At 44.4% G+C, this 24,924-nt stretch overlaps 1 protein-coding gene across 1 annotated transcript in view; it reads right to left on the reverse strand.

The window, feature by feature from the left end:
* tsc2 (TSC complex subunit 2) overlaps positions 1–24,924 on the reverse strand; it is a 39,825-nt gene that overhangs the window by 1,902 nt on the left and 12,999 nt on the right. Inside the window, 20 exon segments of the mRNA XM_083766252.1 lie at positions 1,864–1,942; positions 2,028–2,167; positions 2,451–2,637; positions 2,808–2,894; positions 3,005–3,083; positions 3,997–4,601; positions 4,779–4,921; positions 7,496–7,585; positions 8,390–8,650; positions 11,279–11,518; positions 12,500–12,612; positions 12,770–12,928; positions 14,034–14,195; positions 18,221–18,361; positions 21,108–21,202; positions 21,427–21,529; positions 21,713–21,806; positions 22,424–22,613; positions 24,131–24,265; positions 24,369–24,491. Of these exon segments, the coding sequence (XP_083622378.1) occupies positions 1,864–1,942; positions 2,028–2,167; positions 2,451–2,637; positions 2,808–2,894; positions 3,005–3,083; positions 3,997–4,601; positions 4,779–4,921; positions 7,496–7,585; positions 8,390–8,650; positions 11,279–11,518; positions 12,500–12,612; positions 12,770–12,928; positions 14,034–14,195; positions 18,221–18,361; positions 21,108–21,202; positions 21,427–21,529; positions 21,713–21,806; positions 22,424–22,613; positions 24,131–24,265; positions 24,369–24,491 (3,226 nt within the window).

Consider the following 24,924-nt stretch of genomic DNA (forward strand, 5'->3'; position numbering starts at 1 on the left):
TAGGACCCGCCGAATGATCCAGAATGTCACAGCACTTTGGTCTTCAACATGCAGTCAACGTTTTTCACATTCACTCCAAGAGCGTAAGCACTTGACCTCGCCTTGACAACTACCTTGCTGTTTTAATGCAAAGGTTAAAATGTAATTTAGATAGCATGTTATGATGGTTAATTTGTTTACCTGGCATCCTATAGTTTCACTCTACATTTAGATTTCCGTCATGCTATATACCCCTTCCGAGATCCATAAACTTCTTTGCCTTTTTACAATTTTGAAAACATTTTAAAATTGTTCAACTAGGCTACTGACTAATCTACATCGACACGTTGTGAGCTTGTAGATTTTAACTATTAAAAAATGTTTTTCAAAATAGTTAAAAAAGGGAAAGAATAAGTTTAAGGATATCTTTAACCCATTCTGACCGGGCACCCATTTTGGTGTCGGCATCATGTTATGCTTTAGCTATTGAAAAATAGCAGATCTACAAGCTCATATCGCGCCACCGAGTGGCGCGATACGAGCTTGTAGGTCTGCTATTTTTGAAAAATCGAAGAGCGACTGACATTTCTAGAATCTGATCTCAGGTCAGAATGGGTTAATCAGACCAGTGTGTGTCCAGTGGAAACCTCGTATGAATCTGATCTCAGGTCAGAATGGGTTAAAGTGGCGAAAATAGGGCCCTATATTGTTTAGACTGATACATGTTTTACTCTGTAGATTTGGCATTTTTATGACGACACTGTACATGCCACTTTTGCTCATAGTTTGTCGTACAAACTCAATTTTGGTTTTTGCAAAGTTGTTTTCATTTTCTGTAACACAAAAGTACTCTAAAAGTTACTTTTCACAGTAGATAACTGTAAGTAATTCAGTTTTTTGGTAGTAATCTTGGAACGATCTAATGGAACGAGTTGCTTTTAAAATGAATGTTACCCAATAATGTTTATGTTAACGTGTAAGGCTGCAACAAACGGAATACGACGACAAATTCAATTACGGTAGGCATATTGACGAAATTCGCCCAGAGTAACCCAGCATATTTCCCCTCTATGAAATCAGTCAGTGCATGTCGCTAATGGGACTGACAGGATTGGACTGTTTCAAGTTCACACTGAAGAGACGGCTAGCATAGCGGTCCGGGCACCTAGCCTGACGGCATGTCGCAGGTTCGACTCCCGATCCCGACGACCTTTGCTGATCTATCAATAAAGGCAAAAAGCAACAAAAGAAAACCTTAAAAAAAGAAAAGTCAGTATTTTTGTAATTATAAGGGGCGTGTCCTTGTTTTTGTTTTTTTGACTCAGACGATATGCATGTGACCTCGCACAGCCGTGGGAGACAAATTGCACTCATTTGGCATTCTTCACAGGCTGTGTCTAACACAGTGGTGGAGCATTCTCCAGGAGTGGTGTGTTTGTACTTCCTCAGAGCAAACTCTGAGAAGACTATACTGTTGAAACATTGGTTTTAATCAATCTAATTTGCATCGTGGCAACGAGCAGTGCACCGGTGTTCACTCTGTCTCCCCTGTATGCCTGTTGTAAGTTTAGCCAGGTCCAGAACGACTGAGGTTGTTATACAACAAATAATAGAGGGTAGCTTTAAATAAGTAACAACTATGCCCAGACTTGGTTCACAATGATCAGAGACGGGTATGACCCTGGCTGGTTTCTATGATCTTCTGTCTGACTGATCATTCGATCAGCAATTCACAACCTGGGGCTGTGAGGATAGAAGTGGGTTCCCAAATAATTTATATAACATTGTTATAAAAAAAAAAAGCACGCACACAAATACTTTCGAGTTTTTCCAAGAGGGCCCTGATCCAGAAAAGTTTGGGAACCACAGTATTAGATGACTCACCTTTGCGGCACTGGAGGGTGACTAGGTTACATTCATAGTCCAGAGGTTTGATGATGACTTCCACAAAGTTAAACTGGCCCTGGTGGAAGACAGATGTTAAATGTCAGGAGAGAGTAGGAGCATCCAGTGGGAGTTCTTTGTATTGGTCATGTGCCCCTGTGTACCTTTATGGTGCCTAGTTTGTACTCTTCTCCCGAGTCGTTGTACACCACCATGACAAAATCGTTGCCAATGTGTCGTTTCTTGTTACAGCAGCCTTTGTCACTCTCTCGGTTTGGCATCAGAGTAGCTATGTGGAAAATAGCTACAGACAAACACATAAATTAAAGGACATATATACTGTACATGTATGGCTATTCAACTAAACTGTTCAGGGGGCCACATTGTCAGAAACCCCAAGGGACCGGACAGTTGGTCACAGACACACCCTCCCCTCTGCAGTGCTCTGGTCTAAAGTGAAAGTGTATTTAGTATGTCTCATTGATAACTAAAATCCCTTGAATAATTCACAACCCCCCCCCCCCCCCCCCAGAATATATTATGAAATGATTAAAAACAAAAGATGGAGATGCAGAGTGCTCTCTGACCTTGCATGATGTCGTCGTGCCAGCAGTAAGTGAACTCTCCATCGTCACCATACTGGTCCAGCCCACCCAGGAAGATCTGGTCCGGATCACAGTCCTTCAGGTGGATCAGTTTGCCCAGGCCCGTCAGGAAGGCAGCGTAGCGGTTCGATCCATACTCGTTGGACAAGATGGACACCTCGTTGTTCACCTGCCGTGGTTAAAGAACGGGAGATGACTGTCCGAACACTTTTGTGATTTAGCCTTTATACAGTATGTGTATGTGTAAATTAAATTAAATGTGTAAAATTACCATTTTAATTGAGATCTTTGTTATGTACTGTTTATTTTTTGTGTCCAGGTGTGTTTTTGTGTTCTCACCTGACCAGCGCCTACAAACACCACTCCAATCTTGTGAGTGTCATAAGGAGGCATCTGGTCCAATACCTTCACAGCACGGTCGATCACCTACCATAGATCACACACAGGTTAACTGTAATGTATGCACACGTTTTTCTACGTCCTATACATACATACTGTACACGAACACAGACAGATGTTTACGAAGGAGAACAGACCTGAGTTTTTGGTAGCAGGAGGGGTTTATTGGCTTCATTGCCAAAGAAAGGTGAGTGGTAGAGCTGCAGAAACACAAAACTACAGGAAGAGATAAACATTAAATAAACCATTCTGACCTGAGATCAGATTCATACGAGGTTTCCGCCGGACAAACACTGGGTCTGATGAACCCATTCTGACCTGAGATCAGATTCTAAAAATGTCAGTCGCTCTTCGATTTTTCAAAAATAGCAGACCTACAAGCTCGTATCGCGCCACTCGGTGGCGCGATATGAGCTTGTAGATCTGCTATTTTTCAATAGCTAAAGCACGACATGATGCCAACACCAAAATGGGTGCCTGGTCAGAATGGGATAATATCTACAGTACACTTCGTCGTTGTCTGGCAGAAACTTTTTTGTTCAAAAACCATTACTTTTCAGGAAATGGAAAAAATAACCTGTGTTCCAATGGTCCAATGTAGTGATTATTTAATCTCCACCTCATTAAAGCTTTTCATTGGTTAAATATTATAAAAAACACAGACTTAATCACTTTCAAAATGTATCAGAAGTAGCTCAAACAAATGATCTACATACGAAATGCAATGCGATGAGAGCTTGTAGATCAGTTATTTGCATAGATGAAGGGCATTCATGTGATAACAAGAATGACTCAATCATATAACTGCCGGGTGCAGAAAGCTCTTGTTTATGAATCTACAGTATAATCAGTTTGTGTGTCACAGCCTCTGCCTCCGCTCACAGCTTCACATTGCGCCGTTCAGACTATGGGTTTTATGGGTAAGTCTCCCATTGGCTTAGAGTCAGCCTAGAGACAAGGTAGCCAATTGTGGAAAAAGTGTCCACTACGGTCGCTACTAGAGGTATTAGCAAATGTAGTCCAGGTGCTTTTGAAGCACCTGGCAAAACTAAACTAAAAAGATATAAAAGGAAAATTACCATTTGCCAGACAGTTACCGTTCTATCTTATGCATCATGGCATGCAGTACCTGGGACTGAGGCCAGCGGTCTTCTCCGTGTTGCTGGGTCCAGGCCGACTGTGGTATGATTCTCTCTCGGTCCTCCTCTCCCTCCTGGAGGAAGGGGTAGTCACAGAGATGGTGTGACCCCGTGGCCGGTGGCCTCCACCAGGGGAGATGGGTCCAGGCTTGGCGGCCGGCGCCGGGAACTCCAGTCTCATCCTTGCTCCTCCGCCTTGTGACACCACGACTCCTGGGGTTTCACCCCCCTGACTCGGACCTCCCTGTCCGGTCCCGTCCCCTCCCCCTCCCTCCACCCTCTCCTTCTCTGGCTGGGACTGATGGGACGGGGGCTTGCCGTCTGAAGGTGCCCTGGGTCGTGGTGCCTCTCCTGCCCCAGTCCCCGACTCAATGGCAGCCTTAGAAAAAGCCTCGGGCAAGGTCTGGAGCTCCGGGGAGGAGCTGGATTTGTTGAGTCCCTGCCCCTGGGACTGGGTCTGAGTTTGAAAAGGGAGCTCGGGCCCCTGGCTGCCCGGGGTAGTGGGCCCTGGAGTGGGCTGATCAATGGGAATAGCTCCCTCGCTCACCTCCTCTAGTGTGGACTTATCATCGTCCTGACTGGAGGTGGAAGAAGACTAGAGAAGAGAAAGAAAAGGAAATAGATTTAAGCTTTTTTTTACTGACTGTTGTACTGAAACCATTTCATTTAGAATACCTGCTGTTGTAAAAAATAACTTTCAAACTAATAATGTGTTAATAATCTCAATAGCATGCCAACATTATCACATCATGGAGGCAGCCGTCCAACCTACCCGACTCAAAGTTTTGGCGAACTTGTCGGCTGACATAAAGATGGGCTCAGTGGGCATGGCCTCAAACTCATCACTTTCCGGCCAATCAGATGGAGTGTGCGCTGTGGTGACCCCTGCCCTCTCCTCTAGCACCACCACAGAGTCTAGAGAGCAGGATAGAGCATGTAGGTAAACAAAGATACTGTACATACACCAATATGACTGACACACACACACACACACACACACACACACACACACACACACACACACACACACACACACACACACACACACACACACACACACACACACACACACACACGTACGTCAAATAAATAAAATAAATCAAGATCCTACTCATGCATTACACACACTGATCCTTTGTGCAAACACAACATTGAATAGTGTTTATAGACAAGTACTATACGGTTAAGTACGTAGACATGACACAACACAAATCTGATGTACATTGTACACACATTGAGAGAGATCATACCAATTCAGAGGCAGATAAGCAAACACACACATTTGCACAGACATTTGGCCAACAGACTGATTGTAGACAGACAAAAACAGATCACTGGTGCAGGCAGCATCCATCCATATCTGGATTATCTAAAAGAGACAGCTACCATCCGTTTGATTGTCATCAAACACACATGCATGTGTTTTGGTTGGACGGTCGGTTATGCGAGTACTGCAACAGCAGCCCAGACCGCTCCCTTGTTCTCATGCCCTCTTCACATCTCTTGAAGATGTCAAAATGGCTCCCACTCTCTCCCCACACTGAAGAAAGACAAAACTACAGTGCAGATGAGCTGACGCCAAGACAATCAGGCTTCACTGGAACTGCTGCTCTGATATGCTCTCCCTCCCCACTCTTTGGTTACCGATACGGTGTGAAAGTCGATGCACTGACTTGGGGTCATGAGGTCTGGGCTTTTTCTGTTGACGACGACATGAAGTCATACCGGTTGAGATCAACCAGGAAGTATGTTCACCAACACAGTTAGAACAAGACAGTTAGAACGGAAAGAAAATCTACTTGTGAGTCGTGAATCACAGTGAGCCATCCTTGGGCTGGCATGAGATTGGTACAGCTTGGCGGCAGTCACCTCATTCAGTGCTATGATTGGCTTGGGTATCAAGGGGCACTGACAGAGCATTATCTCCCATTGCGGCGGCAGATGAAAACCCTCCCTCCCGTGTTAATATGACATTGACGGGGGAAAAGCAGAAATGCAGTAGTACATGTTCTTTCACTTGCACAACTGCGCAAACTGTATGTCCTTTGCACACCATGAGCATCATCAGGGATTTGTGTCAAGGAGAAGAGCACGTAATCTACGAGTCGACCACACATATTACCATTGTGAAAACGTTCCTCCACACATTTTCTCAGTAAAATATTTTTTATTCTAAGCAGCAGACAAGTGTGCAGTAGTTTCTGCACACAATTTTGAAGCATAAAATGGAAGATGGTAGATGGTCTTTGGGTGCTATAGGAGGCACAGGAGTAAAGTTCTTGCCCACCACTGTCGAATCCTCTGCAGTGCAACCAACTTGGCGTCCCCCCCAACAAACATAAATGGCCATGTCCGTAGTCTCACGTTGCCAGACTGTTGCCTATCGCAATTTTCAAATGTTTCCGACATACAATCGGAAAGCAACGTTAGTTCTATCATGAGTAAGTGGCTCAGGGGTTGAGTGGCCGGATGGTAACCACAAGGTTGCCAGTTCGAATCCGGGCTCCCCCAGAGTTAGTGTCGAAGTGTCCTTGAGCAAGACTCTGAACCCCTAATTGCTCCTGATGTGTAGGTTGGTGCCTTGCACGGTTTCTGCTGCCATCGGTGTATGAATGTATGTGTGAATGGGTGAATGTAATGTAATGCACAATCTATGTAAAGCGCCTTGGATAAAAGGTGCTATATAAATGCACCATTTACCATTTAAGTGATAAAGCGGAAGTGGAGCCTCGCTTCCGTTTCGTCTTTACAGTCATGCAGATTAGCTTCCTTACTCGGATTTCGGGAGGTGTAATTCCAGACTGTATTGTGGAATAGTTGTCTGGCTATGCGAGACTAAAGGTCCCCACACACCGAGCACGTTTTTCGGATATTTAGCTGCGTTTCTCCATCGGGGTTTTCCGAAAAACACGTCCAGTGTGCAACCACCTTTACAGTACGTTTTAACAGCAGGCAAATATTCATCAATAATTCATCTTTTCGCCCGATAGCGGGCGATTAAGCGATGTGTCGCCCCATGCTCACCCCGCTGTTAAAACACACTGTAAGGATGTAAGTTCAACATTATTCTTTTAACCCATTCTGACCGGGCACCCATTTTGGTGTTAGCATCATGTTATGCTTTATCTATTGAAAAATAGCAGATCTACAAGCTCATATCGCGCCACCGAGTGGCGCGATACGAGCTTGTAGGTCTGCCATTTTTGAAAAATCGAAGAACGACTGACATTTTTAGAATCTGATCTCAGGTCAGAATGGGTTAATCAGACCCAGTGTGTGTCCAGTGGAAACCTCGTATGAATCTGATCTCAGGTCAGAATGGGTTAAAAGCAGTTTTGTGCAAGTCATGGACAATGGACAATCAGAACATGAATAGCTTCCAGTGTGCGCTTTTTGCATTGTACAAGTGACAACATGTAAACTACTCCAGGAGTTGCGGGGCAGGGGAAGACATTGTAGGAGGGGGGGCACACATGTGGTAGACGGTACCTGCCCAGGAAATGCTCCTGTGCAGCCTGCCGGGGGCCGGAGGGCCTGGGGGGGCAGAGCCCAGGCCCAGAGACGAGAGAGAGCCTCCCACTGTGGGCAGGTCGGCCCACACACAGCCATTCACAAACCAGCGCGTTGGTTGGTGAGGATGAAAAATTATATAAAATAAAAACAAAAAACAATCCAGTCAGAAGTAAAAACTAAATTTACAAAAAGGAAAGGGAATTATAATAAGAAAGGGAAAAAAAAGCAGAGTTGAAATGAAGAAGTGGACAAGAGAAAAACATGAGATAAAGACGACAAACACCATGAAACCAAAAAGCACATACATATAGAGCACCAAATGAAAAACAATGAAGAGTGATGAGAGACAAAAAGAGGCACATTTTAACTTATGACATGAGACCAAAGCAGCGCCAGCGAATGATTGTCCATGATCACTGATCTGAGCCAGGCTACCTGAAAGAAGAACCATAGAATTTACCATGGCATTTACAGGCACTTTGGTCTGTTAACCTGTGCAGCAGCTGGCTCCGACCAGAAATCGTGAACAAGGAAAGGCAATGAGAGACAAGGAAGATTATGCAAGCATATCTCCGTGTGTGGCTGCGCATTCACGCACAACATTAAGACAGTCCAGCATTTCCAGCTGTTTTTGTATTCATCCCAGCTCTGTGGTGGACCAGAACAAATACCAGTCAGTCAAGTCAGCTCTCCCATGCTACAGCTACACCAATGAATACTTGACATACCACCTGGATGAATTGAAAATACAACAGCAGCACGCACAGGCGACAGTGGTGAAAACGACAACACGCAAACACCACCTTTGCATTCTCGCTCTGAACCACTGAAGCCACCCCCCTCACCACCACCACCACTATCTTTACTCACCAGTGTTGGAGCGCTGAATGAGGTTTGGTTTCCCTCCCCCAGCGGTGTGTACCTGCACCGTGGGTTCGGAGAGAGAGGCCTGAGTCTGGACTGGAGGTGGGGTGGCAGTACTGGCCGGGGCACTGGCCGTCTGGCCGGGGGGCTCCTTGACACCCTCCATAGCCATCAGGACACTGGAGAGCTCCTGCAGCGGCATGTTGCCCAGCTCAGAGGAGAAGGGACTAGGTGGGTTCTCCAGACACATTAGCCAGCTAGTGTTACCTGTCCCCACACACACACACACACACACACACATAAACAGAGTAAACACACACACACATGTAAACCACCACCACTAACACAATAAGCGCCGGCTCGGGGTGCCGGGCAGATATGGCAGCTTTTACTCCGATAGCCTGGAGGCATAATGTTGCATCATTACCTCGCGATGATTACGCTAAAGTCTCTCTAGAAGCGTTAATATTTGAATTGAGAGGCACGTTGACGTCAGAAATGAAGACAGAGGTATGTCCATCTGGTCAAAACCATGGAGAGCTCCCTAGATTAGGTGATACGAGGTAGAGCTCTTCACCGGGTCCCCCGACTCAGAAAATACCCGAGTTGACCCGAGACACGCTCAGGTCAGAACTCGGGTCTGTCAATCATTATGTGTAATGTCCGAGTGGCTCCGAGAAGACCCGTAGGCTACTGTGTGTGTGACGTGTGTGAGTGTACTGTGACTGACTGTGCTTTTTTGTCGTTACAAATGTTAATAAAATATTCAATCAGTGTGTGATTGTGTGCCAGTCTGACTCATACTCTCTCTGTCAGCATCATGCTGCGCAGGGCTGTGGAGGAGAAAAACGGGGAAGAAAAGTTCCGTTTAAAGTGTGATAATTTAGGCTGACCTAGGATCAGGTTAGTGTTCCAGCGACATGAACGGCTGTGCTACGTGTGATGATTATGCTGGTTTAGGATCAGCAGCGCAAGACGTACCACACAATGCCAGCCCCGTCCTGGTTTGCCTTGCGGTGAAAACACTTTATATCACGATCACGGATCCCGACAACAGTGTTGACCTCAACGAGGTGAAAGCAAACTAGCAAAGCTCAAATCAAATGAATATAAGAAAGTTAAAGCAACCATGACAGCTCTCCTGTGAACAGTGTATCCCCACACGTGGATAAAGAAGAGAGCAAATTAGGAGCTGTTTATACATTGAGTGTCGTGCCTTGTTAATATTCCATTCAGCCAAGACCGGCACATGCATCTGCTTCTGCTAAAACTCTGATGATTGTGTGTACAAAACAAATGATCCGTTTGGTTCATTTTAAATGCACGCACGCTGTGGAGACGAGAAGAGACGAGACACGTGCAGCCTGAAGGGAACGTGTCTGTCTCTCTCTCGCTTTAACCCATTCTGACCTGAGATCAGATTCATAACGAGGTTTCCACTGGACACACACTGGTCTGATGAACCCATTCTGACCTGAGATCAGATTCTAAAAATGTCAGTGGCTCTTCGAATTTTCAAAAAATAGCAGACCTACAAGCTCGTAGCGCGCCACTCGGTGGCGCGCTATGAGCTTGTAGATCTGCTATTTTTCAATAGCTGAAGCATAACATGATGCTAACACCAAAATGGGTGCCCGTTCAGAATGGGTTAAACAAAAATGGTCACTAAAATGGTCAATATGCCTGCTATATTATTTCATATAGTCCACATTTATGTCTGCCTGGCTAGGTCGGGTCTCTCGGAAATAATCGGATCTCTGTCGGGCTCGGCGCCGCCATTTGAAAGAAATCCGAATCGGACGAAATTGTCACGGATCCATTCGGGTTTGGTTTAACTATTTGGAAAATATGAAAATATTTTCCAATGGAATGGGTTGGAATCGGATAAATGTCACAGATTAATTTCGGATTTCTGAACCATTTTTTTGGACCCATGAAGAGCTCTAATACGAGGCATTCTTTCGGAGCTGTAAACAAGGAAGTGAACGGCAGCGCGCATGCACGAAACAGCAAGGAGTATGGTGCAGAAGAAAGGGCCAAAATCTGAAATTTGATTTGTTTGACATCAATAAAAAAGCACTATGACGTGTGTACACGTCCACTGGATCCATCGGTTGGATTAGCTATGACGTTTGTACACGTCTGAATGGGTTAACCCATTCTGACCTGAGATCAGATTCATACGAGGTTTTCCACTGGACACACACTGGTCTGATGAACCCATTCTGACCTGAGATCAGATTCTAAAAAATGTCAGTCGTTCTTCGATTTTTCAAAAATAGCAGACCTACAAGCTCGTATCGCGCCACTCGGTGGCGCGATACGAGCTTGTAGGTCTGCAATTTTTCAATAGCTAAAGCATAACATGATGCCGACACCAAAATGGGTGCCCGGTCAGAATGGGTTAAGGGGGAACAGGAACAGGAATTTGACATGATTGCCAATTGGAATGGAATATGAAAAACCGGACTGATGCATATTGATCACAGAACTCTAGGGAGAATAATGTGCATCGATTTGTGTGAGTTTTGGACAAAATCTATAGGAGTAGTAGCAAAGATGGGAGGAAAATATTGCATGCAGTTATGGCACCACCATGCGGTTGTATTGATTCAAAACTTTCGAGGTGACGTTCTTCCTTGGCTGTCACCTCGAAGTGCTTACAAAGATTCACGATCTGTCCAGCGGTGTGGGAGACTAGCTGTTCACAGAAAACAACTCACTCACACACAGGGACACACAGCATTACAGAGGCAAATATAATCTGCCTGGCAGAGATAAAGAGAAACTTGGAGAAACAATCATATCTACTTGGCATAACACAATAGGGATTACACGTGTGTGTGTGTGTGTGTGTGTGTGTGTGTGTGTGTGTGTGTGTGTGTTTTCACACACCAGATGGTCTACGGATGAAGATCTCGGCCCAGCCCTGCGTGAGCATGGGGACGAACTCAGCCAGGCTGGGGTTGTCTTTGAGGGGCGGAGGAGCAGTGGGGGTGGGAGATGAGGACGGTGGTCCCAGGCCGTCCAGGGTGGGTGCAGATGTGGGGGACAGTGGGGCACCCAACTCCCCTTCGGAGGGAGACACCAGCGGACTCAAACTCTGGGCAGGGCCGGCACGCAGAGCATGGCCACCTAGAATGTATGTGACATCGATTATATACATTAATAATCATCAGTTCATAGTCTTTTAATCAGTGGTACTCACATACTTTTACTTTTTACTTTTAACTACCATCTACGAACATGTTCTTACCCCCCTGTATAATCCATATATGAAAGCGGCGGCAGTCAATTTACCTTTTAGCATGCTATGGAGCGCCTCCGTCCCAACCAGCTATGGGACTTTTGACATCCAGGCTCCATATAAATCCACTAGAAGGTCTGAGAGGTCATTTTGACCGTTTTTTAAATATTTAAAAGTTAATTATCTTTGCCCAGGAAGGTTTCAGAAGGTTCCCCTTCCATGACCATCATCAACCATCACCATTCTATCATCTCAGACATTTTTGACATCTGAAACATTTTCTAAATATGAATTTAAGCACATGCTAGTTTTGCCCTTTTTTCTTCAGACCTTCTAGTGTTAAAAGCAAGATTTTCAAAGCCCTGTATCTCTAAAGCTTCGAGCACTGTCCATGGTTAGCCGTCACGCATCCTGATGATGCGTTACAAGTCAAATTTACTTGAGTAAAAGCAAGTATTGGTATCAAAATCTACTTAAAGTACCAAAGTAACCATTGTGCAGAATTTCACAGGTTCAAAATGTATTAAAAAGATCTTTTGAAAGTAGATGATCTACAAGGTTGATCTGACACATTGTGAGCTTGTAGACCGGCTATTTTCAAACAGCTATATACAGTATAGGACTGAAGTGGTTATTGTGTTTTGTAATAATAATCAAAATCTACAAAGTAACTAGTAACTAAAGTTTAAATATATAGTGGAGTAAATGTACAATATTTTTCAGCCTACACTACAAGGGGACAATTTTTTTTTAAACAAATTTAAAAAAGGCAGTTTTGTGCAAGCTGCTGTCATGATCCCAATCAGAACAAGATGAAAAGTGGAGTAGACGAATACTGAAGAAAGTTGAAAATGGAGCAGAACTGTTACCTGACATGGAGCGGACCCTTATGCGTGTGGCTCTGTTGAGCTGCTGGCTGGACTGGGATTCTAGTTTGGCCGGAGCTTCTTTGGTTAGACGAGTGTGTAGAGATGGATCTGATCTGAAGAGCCAGGTGGGGAGAGACGGATTTGAGACAGACAATTTGGGAAAAACAAACAACAGTCTACCGTTCCTATTGATTTGTTTATGTTGGTTTATTATACAGGGACTGGTGAGTAGTATCAAACACTATTTTAATCCACTCAGGTGGTTTCTACCTGGTCATCTCCCCTCCGCCTCCAAGTCGTTCAGCCATGTCCAGCCCCAGCAGGGCCTGAGTTCGAACCCCTCCACTGGTGGTGATGGTCACCAGCTTGTTTCCCACCAGCCATGTCATACTGCGCCCCCCCGCCAGCAGAAACTCAGCAATTGGAGACCTGGGACGACAGCCAAAATTCAAAAGGTCATGATCATGAATGCTTTCTTTCAGTAGGCTGAGAGATGGGGACATGCAGTAAAGGCCGTGTCGGGCTTGGGAGTCGAACCTGCGGCACACTGCGACTGGAATACCAGTCGGGTGCCCAGACGGTTACGCCACCGCCTGGGCATGAATGCTTTCTGAATTTTATTTTATTTTCTTCACAAGCGTCAAAAGACCCAGGCCATTTCTGGCGAGAGAGAGGGAAAGAGAGCTTTTATTGTTCATCACTCAAGTGGATGTTACAGTCCACACCACTACTGAACGATGTAACTACCGTATAGTTATACTTCTACTAACTATAGTGCTTGGTGTGACTGTGAACAGCCCGTACATTTTACATACCATTCTTCTTCGATCAGGCCAAAGAAGCACCTGGTACTGGTTTGGGGGTATAACACCTCCGTTGAGGTTCCAAGAGAATCAATGCAATACCAAAATGTGAAGTGGAAGATTGGACATCCTTTACCTGCCACAGCAGTAATACTCAATACCAGTGAATCAATACAGAGCGACTGCATGGAGTGTTTCTAAAAATGTTTTTGTTGGAAATATATATAGGTGAAATTGAGATTGTTTCCAGACGTGTCCCCTACGCAAATGGTTGGATGTCGCCAATACGACCAGCCACATTGAGGGGGTACTATCTGCAGTTATAAATGAAGTACAGGTACTGTAACCAAATGTGCTCAAGAGGCACTGCACAACATGGCTCCCCCCTACCTCTCCGCCTTCCTTGAGCCACATGTCCCATCCTGTTCCCTCAGGTCCAGCAACGCCGGCCTCCTTGAGTTCCCCAAAAAGATCAAGCTCAAAACCTGGACCCTCTGGAATGCACTCCCCAAACATATCAGAGATCGCCCCCTCCCTCCCCCTACCTACCTCAACACCGCACTGTTTTGGTGTCTTTTTCCTATGTTCTCTTCCCTGGCTCCCACACATGAAAAGCATCTTTGAGTACTCATGAAAAACGCTATACTGTATAAATCCCAGATATTATAATTATTATTAAAAGCGAGCAGACTGTGGACATGCGGTGGAAAAACTGTCTAAACCAACTGTACCTCTTAGGCAGGGCTGAAAAGTTGGAGAAGACATATCGAGCCATCATGTCCAGACAGGTCTCGGTAAGCTCCAGGTGGACCGTCTTCAGTCCCTCGTCCGCTTGAGTCACAGCGTTCTCATCGGCAGAACCTAGACTACAGGTGGTTGTGGAGGTGTGCATCCTGCAGACATTTGCCAGAGAGACACGGGTAAGAGAAACAAACAAAGAGAGAGAGATGGGATAGCACGGCATTCACACTCCCAGTATGATTATATATATATATATACACACACTTGCAAGTTCCAATTCACACGCAAAGCCATGCAAGCGGTTGTACATCTACGGTAAGCATACTCAACTGTACATTTGTGCTCTACACTGTGAAATCTACACGCTCACTGGTCAATTAAGGAGGATGTGACGGTGTATAATGAGCAATACACACGCATTGTGCACATGCATGCACACGCAGAAGCACAAAGGTCACACAATCTGGGGGATTGTGATGTTCTTTATTACATCAAACACAAATGCTGGCACTTGGTATAAAGTGGTGTCTTCCCTCGATATGCTTTGATTTGTTCTCTGTAGATGTGCGTTCGTGTGAAGGCTGATGTCTCCCACGGTGCATTAAAGGAGAATTCCATGCTAGAATGCTTTCTTATCTTTCTTACCTCTCTTTGTAGTTGTTATGTCCCCACCAAAGAGGTCCAGGTGTTTTGTTGTGCAAAAACTCCTTATTGGCTATTTTCCCTACCATAAGCCCTCAATGAATTGCATTGCATTGAATGGGAATTGAATGGGGCTATGGGGTGTTATGCTAGTTCGCTTATTTCCATTGAAAGAAGTAGTAAAGTGTGCCGCTTGGGATATTATTTACATTATGAAGAGAGGATATATACAAAGAAATTATAATTTTGAGCAATGGAAATAAGCGAATTAGCACAACACCCCATAGCCCCATTCAATTCCCATTGAATTCAATGCAATTCATTTAGGGCTTATGGTACGGGAGCCAATAAGGAGCTTTTGCACAAAATAACACCTGGACCTCTTTGGTGGGGACGTAACAACTACAAAGAAAGGTAAGAAAGCCTTTTAGTATGGAATTCTCCTTTAAGTTACATCATACAGATAAAGCAAGGTACAGTGGAATTTCAGACCATTACGGATTAGATGGAAAGAGAGAATGTGGTCTGAAAGCATAGGTGGTACAAATGGCATACCAACTTCTCCCCTGATCCAGACATTTGTACATCAGTATCGATCTGTGGAGCCATCTCAAAAATAGCCATTATGGTCTAATTGGAAAACAGGTTGGCCTTGGCTCTCCTAATAGAAAAGTCAGTCTCAATAGACATAGTTCCACAACACTTCTGCTCACTGTAGGGGAAGTTAGTAGAAAGGGTCGTACTGGCTGGCTGCAAGGAACAAATCATCTAACAAGACTTGAAATATGTTCGGTTTGAACCTTGACTCAAGGACACAAATTATTATGCATTTATGATTCATCACATATTTTGCATAACCGGCCACTCCTGCCAGACGTAGCCAATTGTAATGGGACAGATCTGACGAATGAATTTGTCGATTTGCCTTTTGGAAAGAATCTGTAGCCAGTAGGAGTGGTAGCAAGCATTAAGTATGTTTTTTTAATTAAAATAACTCGACTGTCCAAGTCGATATTGAAGGCAGACCATTTGAGTCTAGAATCAAAATATGATATGTTCAATTTGTGAATATTATGTTCACCTAAACAAGCATGTTAATCCATCTAGTCCACCATGGAAAGCCGAAAACAGGTAGTACTTTACTCGATGTGAACTCCATGTTTTTAACCCATTCTGACCGGGCACCCATTTTGGTGTTGGCATCATGTTATGCTTTAGCTATTGAAAAATAGCAGATCTACAAGCTCATATCGCGCCACCGAGTGGCGCGATACGAGCTTGTAGGTCTGCTATTTTTGAAAAATCAAAGACACTTTTAGAATCTGATCTCAGGTCAGAATGGGTTAATAATGAAACTGTCAGGATGTAATAGACATTTTTAGAATCTGATCTCAGGTCAGAATGGGTTAACACATCATCAGGGTGCAACCTCTCACTCAGACCAAGTCCCAGCTGTGTGTCCTTTCAACCATATTCACACGGCGGTCATTTTGCATCATATGACAATTACACAACTAGTACCACAACCATCTACTGATTACAAAGATGAATCACTGTTTGTGGCAGACACCTACCCAGAACACCATTCCCAAAGTCCAATTGATCACCCAAGACGGAGCCAAGTTCATTTAATACACTCCATTATGGGACAATTTGTCCTTGCCTAGTGCAAATCCAAACTAACTGTAACAAGTCCATTAGGGTTAACATGTCTTCACAAATTTGCATGTTTTTCAGTGCAGGAGCATCAAGAAGGGTGCATGTACTGTACTGTACTGTACTGTACTGTACTGTACTGTACTGTACTGTACTGTACTGTACTGTACTGTACTGTACTGTACTGTACTGTACTGTACTGTACGAGCACAGTACAAGATCCACTTAATGAGGCTCGGAGGCTTGGAGCTGTAAATAAATATTGCAGCTAAATAATTGGTTCTAAAAATGTCATGTTATCAACTGAAAACTAAACTAAATGTCAGTGAGCTGATGGAGGGAAGGTGTCCACCGTGCTAGAACCTTAATTATACTAATGGATGCACTGATGCTTCTATCATGTCATTGTGCTAACGGAAGCATCACTGTCCCTGTGTCTCTTAATCAATAGACAACGTTTAAGTATGTCATGAACAGGTTGAGCAATTATAAGGATCACTGCAGTTATTGAGGGATAGTGATTCATCACCCTTTAGCCCATTCTGACCGGGCACCCATTTTGGTGTTGGCATCATGTTATGCTTTAGCTATTGAAAAATAGCAGATCTACAAGCTCATATCGCGCCACCGAGTGGCGCGATACGAGCTTGTAGGTCTGCTATTTTTTGAAAAATCGAAGAACGACTGACATTTTTAGAATCTGATCTCAGGTCAGAATGGGTCAATCAGACCAGTGTGTGTCCAGTGGAAACGTCGTATGTATCTGATCTCAGGTCAGAATGGGTTAGAGTATTTTGAAAGAGAAGTGGTTGAACTGAGCTTTGTTCCAGCCATGAACCTTTGATGCCCCCTAGTGGATAGTACTAGTATGACAACAAAATAGAGATTGGCATTGCACATGAGCAGCAGTAGCCATTTCAATAGTGCATCCGGGCAGAGATATAAGTGGAAAGGCAAGTAGGTAGGTGTTGATGTGTGTGTGTGTGTGTGTGTGTGTGTGTGTGTGTGTGTGTGTGTGTGTGTGTGTGTGTGTGTGTGTGAGTGAGAGAGACTGATTATTGTATCCAACCACACATCAAAGCTTCACGCAAGCACAATTGATTGATAAATCCCTAAATCCCCACACTGGTAGATTGCCATGGTCATAGCAGTACATATATATACACACACTGTATGAGTACATACACACTGTATGACTGTCTGTAAATGCAACAAAACAAAGCAACTGCAAGACATGAAAAAGGAAAACATCTCCAGGCAAGCAAGCAAAGCTGTTGTGTTGAGTCCTTATCATTGGCGACGGGAGGCAGTAGTAACATCCCACCACAGATAGAGGAGAGACCAATTATTGGTTGCAGTGGCTGTCAGTAAAGCACCCCCCCCCCCCCTCCTTCTCTGGGTACACATGCTTTACACCAGTTCATTCAGTCACTCCTGTTGTTAGGCCAATCACAACAAAAACAGCACCACACCCAGCAAAAAGGACAAAAACAGAACACAACTTTGAACCCAAAATGGCACATGTGTTGTCAAAGCCAAACCAAACAGAACAAACACATGGATTGATATATGTGTCTGTCTGCACACCATGCGAGGTATAAAAACTAAATACAAAAGAAAAAATAAAACAAATGCAAACGTGGAAAACGGCCCAAAAAACTAAACAAACAACATGAACAAACCAACCCTCCTCCATCCAGCATGCATCTAGCCCTTCCCAGCACACCCATCTCAATGGCCGTCATTACAAAAGGCCCCTTGCGCCCCATCAACCATCCCATGGAGTGACAGATGTTTGTCTTGCTGTTTAATCATTGTTACGTATAACTTTTAGCTGTTGTTTAATTTAAAGAGGTTACCCAGAGCGCTCTTCTCTAACCTGCGGACCGCATGCTCGGAGACACTGATGCTGCGGGAACGGAATGCATCCAGGGCAGACAGGTCCCTCAGCTCTTTAACTGGAGAGCTGCTGCTATTGGCTACTGCCGCTGCCGCCTTCGCCACTTTTGCCGCCCGCAGACTGGGTGGCGTGGTGGTAGAGTGGTGGTGGATACCGTGGCAACGATTTGGGGGGGAGGGGGGGTATGGTGGCATGGGACAGTTAAGCGGGGATTGTGGGTTAGGTCATCGTAGGTATGTAAGGGGTTTTGGTGGCATGTGTGAGTTTGTGTGGGGAGGAGACAGAAGGAAACGTCATCCCCACCCCAGAGCAACAGCCACACAAATAGGTGACGAACGGATGAACGTCACAAATGAGGATTGTGGGGCCGGTGGAGGGATTTCCAAGGGGAAATGTTCACAGACGAAGAGGAAGCATCCAGGGTGACGCGACCACCAACCCCCCAAAAAACACGCCCAGAACGCAGTGCCACGTCACAGGAGGGGGCAAGGGGGCCGGGTTCAAATGAGGAGTTGAAAGGAAAAAACAAAACAAATTAACAGCAGCGAACATTATGATTCAGAATACACAGGAAGAGGGATAAGGAGGTCAACAAAACATGACAAAACAGACAAAGCCACAGAAGAGGGTAAAACAGCGTCTACATTTCACAAAGAAATACACACAGAAAACCATTCAGGATGGCACTGAAGATAACATCCTCTGAAAGAGTACTTAGTGAAAACCTCAACTTGCTGCATGGCAGTGTCGCTCACCGAAATTAAAAGATGACAAGTTTGCTTAAAAAATATATTTCCGGTACGTGACACTGCCAAATGACGAAGCAGAAACTATATAGGCTTAAGGCTGCAGGGAACAGTAGCTAGAACAAGTCAGGCAGTAGTAAGGATGGACTCAGCAAAAGGGCCTGAATGAATGAAGGTTAAAAAAACACATGAAGAGGAACCACACATCCAACTGAAAAGGAAACACTGGGTTAAAACAGAGTGCTGGAGCGCAGCACGTGACTGTGGGGAGATTCAGTTCATGAAGAGATAGTCTGTGCTTTCCCCGATCTTACCATAACCTTACTACCAAAGTTATCCCAAAATAGATTAATACATTGATGACAGCCTCTAGTCAATAATAATAATAAATAATATCATTGTCACATGAACTATGTGAGATCAGACATGCAGAGCTCCAAGCCAGCAGTAAGGCTCACGAGCAACACAAGGAAAGCATACCGCTCAGACCAGTTACACAGTATGGGCTATTAATTAAAGTGAAAATGGCATGGTGGATCAATGCAAACTGCTACTGTGTTAACTATGGAGAGTTAGCATGGAAGAGTTATGGTAACTAATGGGAGCATGAACGTTACGACGCACTGCTGAAAGCAACCCAGGAAGTGAGTTGAAAAATAGGCGAGGGAGCGGTAGAGGACAAGGGGGGGAAAGAGTCGATTTGTCTACTTTGCGAGTACACATCTCTTTTGGGAAATAAAAGAAAAGCAAGAAGTCTAGAGGTGGGGTCAGGACACGGCGACACGCATTACAGCAACACTGAATCTACGAATACAAAAAGGGGTGGGCGGGGAACAGGACATGCATTACATCAACACTGAATCTACAAATACAAAAAGGGGAGGGCAGGGAAAGGAGCCACGGTGTGGACTATAAAAGAGATGCGCCGGTCCAGACAATTGATTTTGGTCTCAGACATTATGGCAGTCAAAACTTTTCATCTCGATAAAAAAGAAAATAACATGACGACTCCTTCCGCCTGACATTGCCTTTGAATTACAATCTCCACAGCCATCAAAGTGTCTTCCTCTCTACACTGTTTTTTGAGGAGGTCGGCTGTTTGAGACAGGGTTAGACACTGGAGTTATGTTGGATGCTTCCATAGTGATTGTCTATCTGGATTAATATAGTGACATTCAAACTCTGACACCGTTTACAGATGAGAGGGTTACCCTTTTATCTCTGCGCATGAGAGATTAAGTCTGTAATGTGTGTGAGCCTGAGATGAGTACATAGACAAACGTGTGTGCACGGACTAATGGGTATGTTAGAACTTTCTTATCTGAAAGGAGGATAAAGTGAAACTTCCTTCTCTGTCCCATGTGTTTGCCAATGTGTGTGCGTTTGTGTGCCAGTGTGTGTGTGTGTGTGTGTGTGTGTGTGTGTGTGTGTGTGTGTGTGTGTGTGTGAAAAACAGGAAACAAACAGCAACAACAAAACTCTTGGAAACAGGAGACCAAACAAAAACCATCCAAATGAGAAAAAAAAGAAAATAATAATAAAATACATTGAAATAATAATCACCATGGCAACCTAAGGGAAATCATAGCAATCATCAATCCACAGTAACATTCATGCCGAGTCCCATATTACCTTGACTGTGCTGTTGTAGATCAGTTACCATGTTCTGGAGCCTATGTGACTGACTGACTCACTCAGTGGTTCAACCATTTTAGGCCGCGACACCCAAAAAGAATCATATTCGAACTGGGGGCCCCCCACCCTGACAAGCACTTGGAATTGTAGGAGTTGAGGCATTACATTTAGTTTGAATTGGTTCCACACACAGATAAATATTGTGAAAATACCTACAAGCTCACGCTTGTAGTTTGGCTATTTTCAAAAATGTTGCCTCTTTCTTATATTATTTGACAATTTGGACAGTTTTTATAGTTTTATTACTTTGACGCAGTAATTTATTATGATCAGTGTTTTCTTCTTTTTAAGTATTCAAAAGGTTTTGAAAGACCTTAAATTGTCACTGTCATCTGGGGAACCCCAACCCCCACATGTTGAGAACCACTGGACTGGCTGGCTGGCTGACTAATAGTGTGTTTGGGTTGGTGTGGATGCAGGCGTACCTCTTAGGCCTCTCATTGAGGCTGGTGCTTCGAGCTCTAAATGAACTTTGCTCGTGGCCGTCGTCGAACGGGAGGAGAGCGTTGGAACGCAAACCCTGGAGAAAGAGGATGGTGGAACGAAGGAAGAGAAACACCAAATTCAACTTGGAATCAATTATTTTCTTGGCGATTATTCCATTGATGACTTTTTTGATCGAATCAAATAATCGAGAAGCAATGTTACAACAACTATTTCTTTTCTCACAATTGTGCTTCACTAATACAGGTTTCAATACATGAAAGAAGACCTACTACTTCACAACAAGACATTCACACACACCTTAGTGATGTACTGGACAAAGTCTTTTCTGAAAGGGAGCCTGCAGCGTATGAACCACATGGCGATCACATGGTGGGCCAATGACACTATGTATTGATTGAACCTAGGAGGAATTAGACGAGAAGAGATATCTACAGGTTAGAGATTATTGATTAATTTAAGCATCATTTTATTAGACAATAAAATGACTGAACTGCAGTCAAATGCTGTAAAAGAAAAATAATGGAGGATAAGAAAACGCAATGCAAAACACAGTGTGCATGGGTGTGTGCATACATGTACTTACTTGAAAGGGTTGGTGTAGGGAAGTGAGATGGCAAACACACTAACATACTGCTCTGCCACGAAGTTAGCGTACAGGTGAGGCAGGCGCACCAGAGCTATGAAACGCACCACAACAAAATACTCATGTTACGGAACCAAATCATTTCAAGTGAACTGAATTATTGTTCAATTAAAAATTAAATACTTCAGTAGTTCTCAAACTTTTTCATGCCATGGACCCCCAAATGATATATATTTGGCTGCATCTGAAAATGTTTTGTGCCAGGGACCCCCAGAAGAGAAGATTTATGTAGAATCCGCTATTCATTTAACTGTTCTAAAGCACTGTTGCTATAAAACTAAAATCTAAAATGACAGATGCTTTCCTGGTTTTAATGGGTTAACCCATTCTGACCGGGCACCCATTTTGGTGTTAGCATCATGTTATGCTTTAGCTATTGAAAAATAGCAGATCTACAAGCTCATATCGCGCCACCGAGTGGCGCGATACGAGCTTGTAGGTCTGCTATTTTTGAAAAATCGAAGAGCGACTGACATTTTTAGAATCTGATCTCAGGTCAGAATGGGTTCATCAGACCAGTGTGTGTCCGGCGGAAACCTCGTATGAATCTGATCTCAGGTCAGAATGGGTTAAAAAAGTTTGAGAACCACTGACACCAACCGAAGATTAAATCAACCACATTCATTAAGGGGGAAAAAAAGTCTCACTCACTGGAGAGGAACTCTAGCATCGGGGACGCCATGGCAACGGTCGCAGATATGTGGGTGAGCTTGACGATGAGCGCAGGAAGCAGCTTGATCATGATGTCAGGCATCTCCACGGTGCACATCGTCAAGGCAACCACACACTGCTTGGCACAGCGGTAGATGAGGCCCGTCTCCAGGCACTGAACCAGCTCTCTCTGTGAGACCGATTAAAGACAATCATCCCAATACATTCTACAATATGGTTCCAGAATAAGCAGAATTCAGAATTCTGCCTGTGCATGTGTGAGAGAACACACTGGGTCAAGAGTGAGTGTGTGTGTGTGTGTGTGTGTGTGTGTGTGTGTGTGTGCGTGTGTGTGTGTGTGTGTGTGCAGGGCTCCAGACTAACTTTTTCACAGGTAGCACTGGTGCCACCTACCTTTTCAGTTGGTAGCGCCACCAGAAATTAGGTAGCACCAACTTTTTCTTCGTATGACCTTATCACCAAGGCTAGCAAAGGTTTTCTTGGCTGAAGCATAAATGCCTTAAATTAAGCACATAACATGGAATATTTCTCACTCACACACATTTTATAGGAAATTATTATAATGAATTAACCTATAGTGCATTTTTCCATATAGTTATTATCATTTGGCTATATGAAACAGAAATGACACACCCCTTACCTTCAGCATGGGCATGTTCAACCTAATGGCCAATAAGGATATTTAACACTGAGGTGCCCACGTGCCCACTCTTCCTGCACCCTTTTGCAATGTGAAATGCCACCGAATTCATAATCCTTGACCACTTTGCTCCTGTCTTTTCTTTATATAGAATGAACATGTGAAAGCTGATGTGCTTTTATTGTGAAGGGGAAAGTTTCTAAACGGCTCAGCCTGCATATTTCCATGTGCTGATCTACAAGCTCACAACGTGTGGTGGACACGACGCGTTGTGAGCTTGTAAATCTGCTATTTTCAGCACGCAACACCACGTCGTACGAGGAAGAATATACCAGGTTTCACGTGGGAGATGTATTTTGTTCGAGGCGATCATGTATGTACCTGGCCTGCACACAGCGGACAGCGCTACTCGACGCAAAACAACAAGCTATTGGAAGCTATTTTTCAACAACAAGTTTATCGTGTTTGGGGTCGGGGACGAGGCGCAGTCCCCCATATGTTCTGTGTCTGCTGTCTCCGTGGATTCAGCGACAGCAATGCACAGCATCATTCATCATCCCAGTTGTAAAATGTGTGCCAAGTGTGCGCTCCAGGGAAACTTAAGTGTACAGCTGCCTGATGCTGAAATCTTTGTTTCGGTTTTTTCAGGTTTAGCAGTGAGCGCGCCACCGCTGTTGCACTCACGTGTGTCGTGTGCAGACGGGTGCAGACAGAGGGCGCGTTCGGAAATAGCGCACTGAGCGCACTGTGCAATGCAAACTAATGGGCAAGTGCGCTCCGGTGCGGTATTTCCGAACGTACCCAGACAGGCAGAGAGAGGGAGCGAGAAAGAGAGAGAGGAATGAGTGAGAATAAAGTAATATTTTATTATCGCGCTAATGCCCGTGCTTCATGGTTGAGGCTGGGAGTGAAAGCAATAAGTAGCACCGGTGCGACCTCGTTCAAATTTAACTCGCACATTAAGAAATTAAGTAGCATATGCGACTTAATAGGTCTCACGCTGGAGCCCTGTGTGTGTGTGTGTGTGTGTGTGTGTGTGTGTGTACCTGTCTAGACTGGTCCAGATAGTTGTGGTAGGAGGTAATAGCTGTGAGCACAGGAACTACGGCCAGTTGGACATCAGTACGGGAAAACCCATCTGGAGTCTTTTTTAGACGCTCTGAGATCAGACGATCTGTCACCTACACACACACAAGAATAACAACTAGTATGCATGCTAGAATAAATGGTCACGTGTGTGTGTGTGTGTGTGTGTGTGTGTGTGTGTGTGTGTGTGTGTGTTACCATAAAGCAGAGAGTAGAACAGAGCTGGTCCAGGCTGCATGGTGAGGTCAGTAGCAGAACTTTATACTGGAGGGTACATGGCAGCTTGTCCAGCACCAGCTTTAAAACCTTCCAGTCCGACTCCTACAACAGACACAGTTCCAGACAGCACGTCTGAGCTTTGACCTTGTTTGTTAAGAAGACCTGAGGCGGATTCTACAAAATGTCTTCTGAAACTGTTTTCTGAAAAGGGTATGTTGCGATATCAGTGGTGCTCAAACATTTTCATGTCAACCCCCAACATTATATGTATTTGGCCCATAGACTGTAAAAAATATGGACAAAGCGTTCCCCGGGTCTAACATGAACGTAAAATGAAGCCTGTAATAATATGCTAATTCCTGATGTAAGTCGCCATCTTTGGTACCAGCTGGCCATTGGCTGGCTCTGTTTTGTATACCAGCTGGTCATTGGCTGCCCAGACAACGAGGCGGGACTTCCCCCCTTCTTCTCCGTTGGTTTTTATTTTGACTCGAGTGGGAGGGGAATCCCGATCATAGACTGTAATGGTAGCCAC

This window comes from Protomyctophum parallelum (genome assembly GCF_964188405.1).
Source record: "Protomyctophum parallelum genome assembly, chromosome: 5".
NCBI lineage: Eukaryota > Metazoa > Chordata > Actinopteri > Myctophiformes > Myctophidae > Protomyctophum > Protomyctophum parallelum.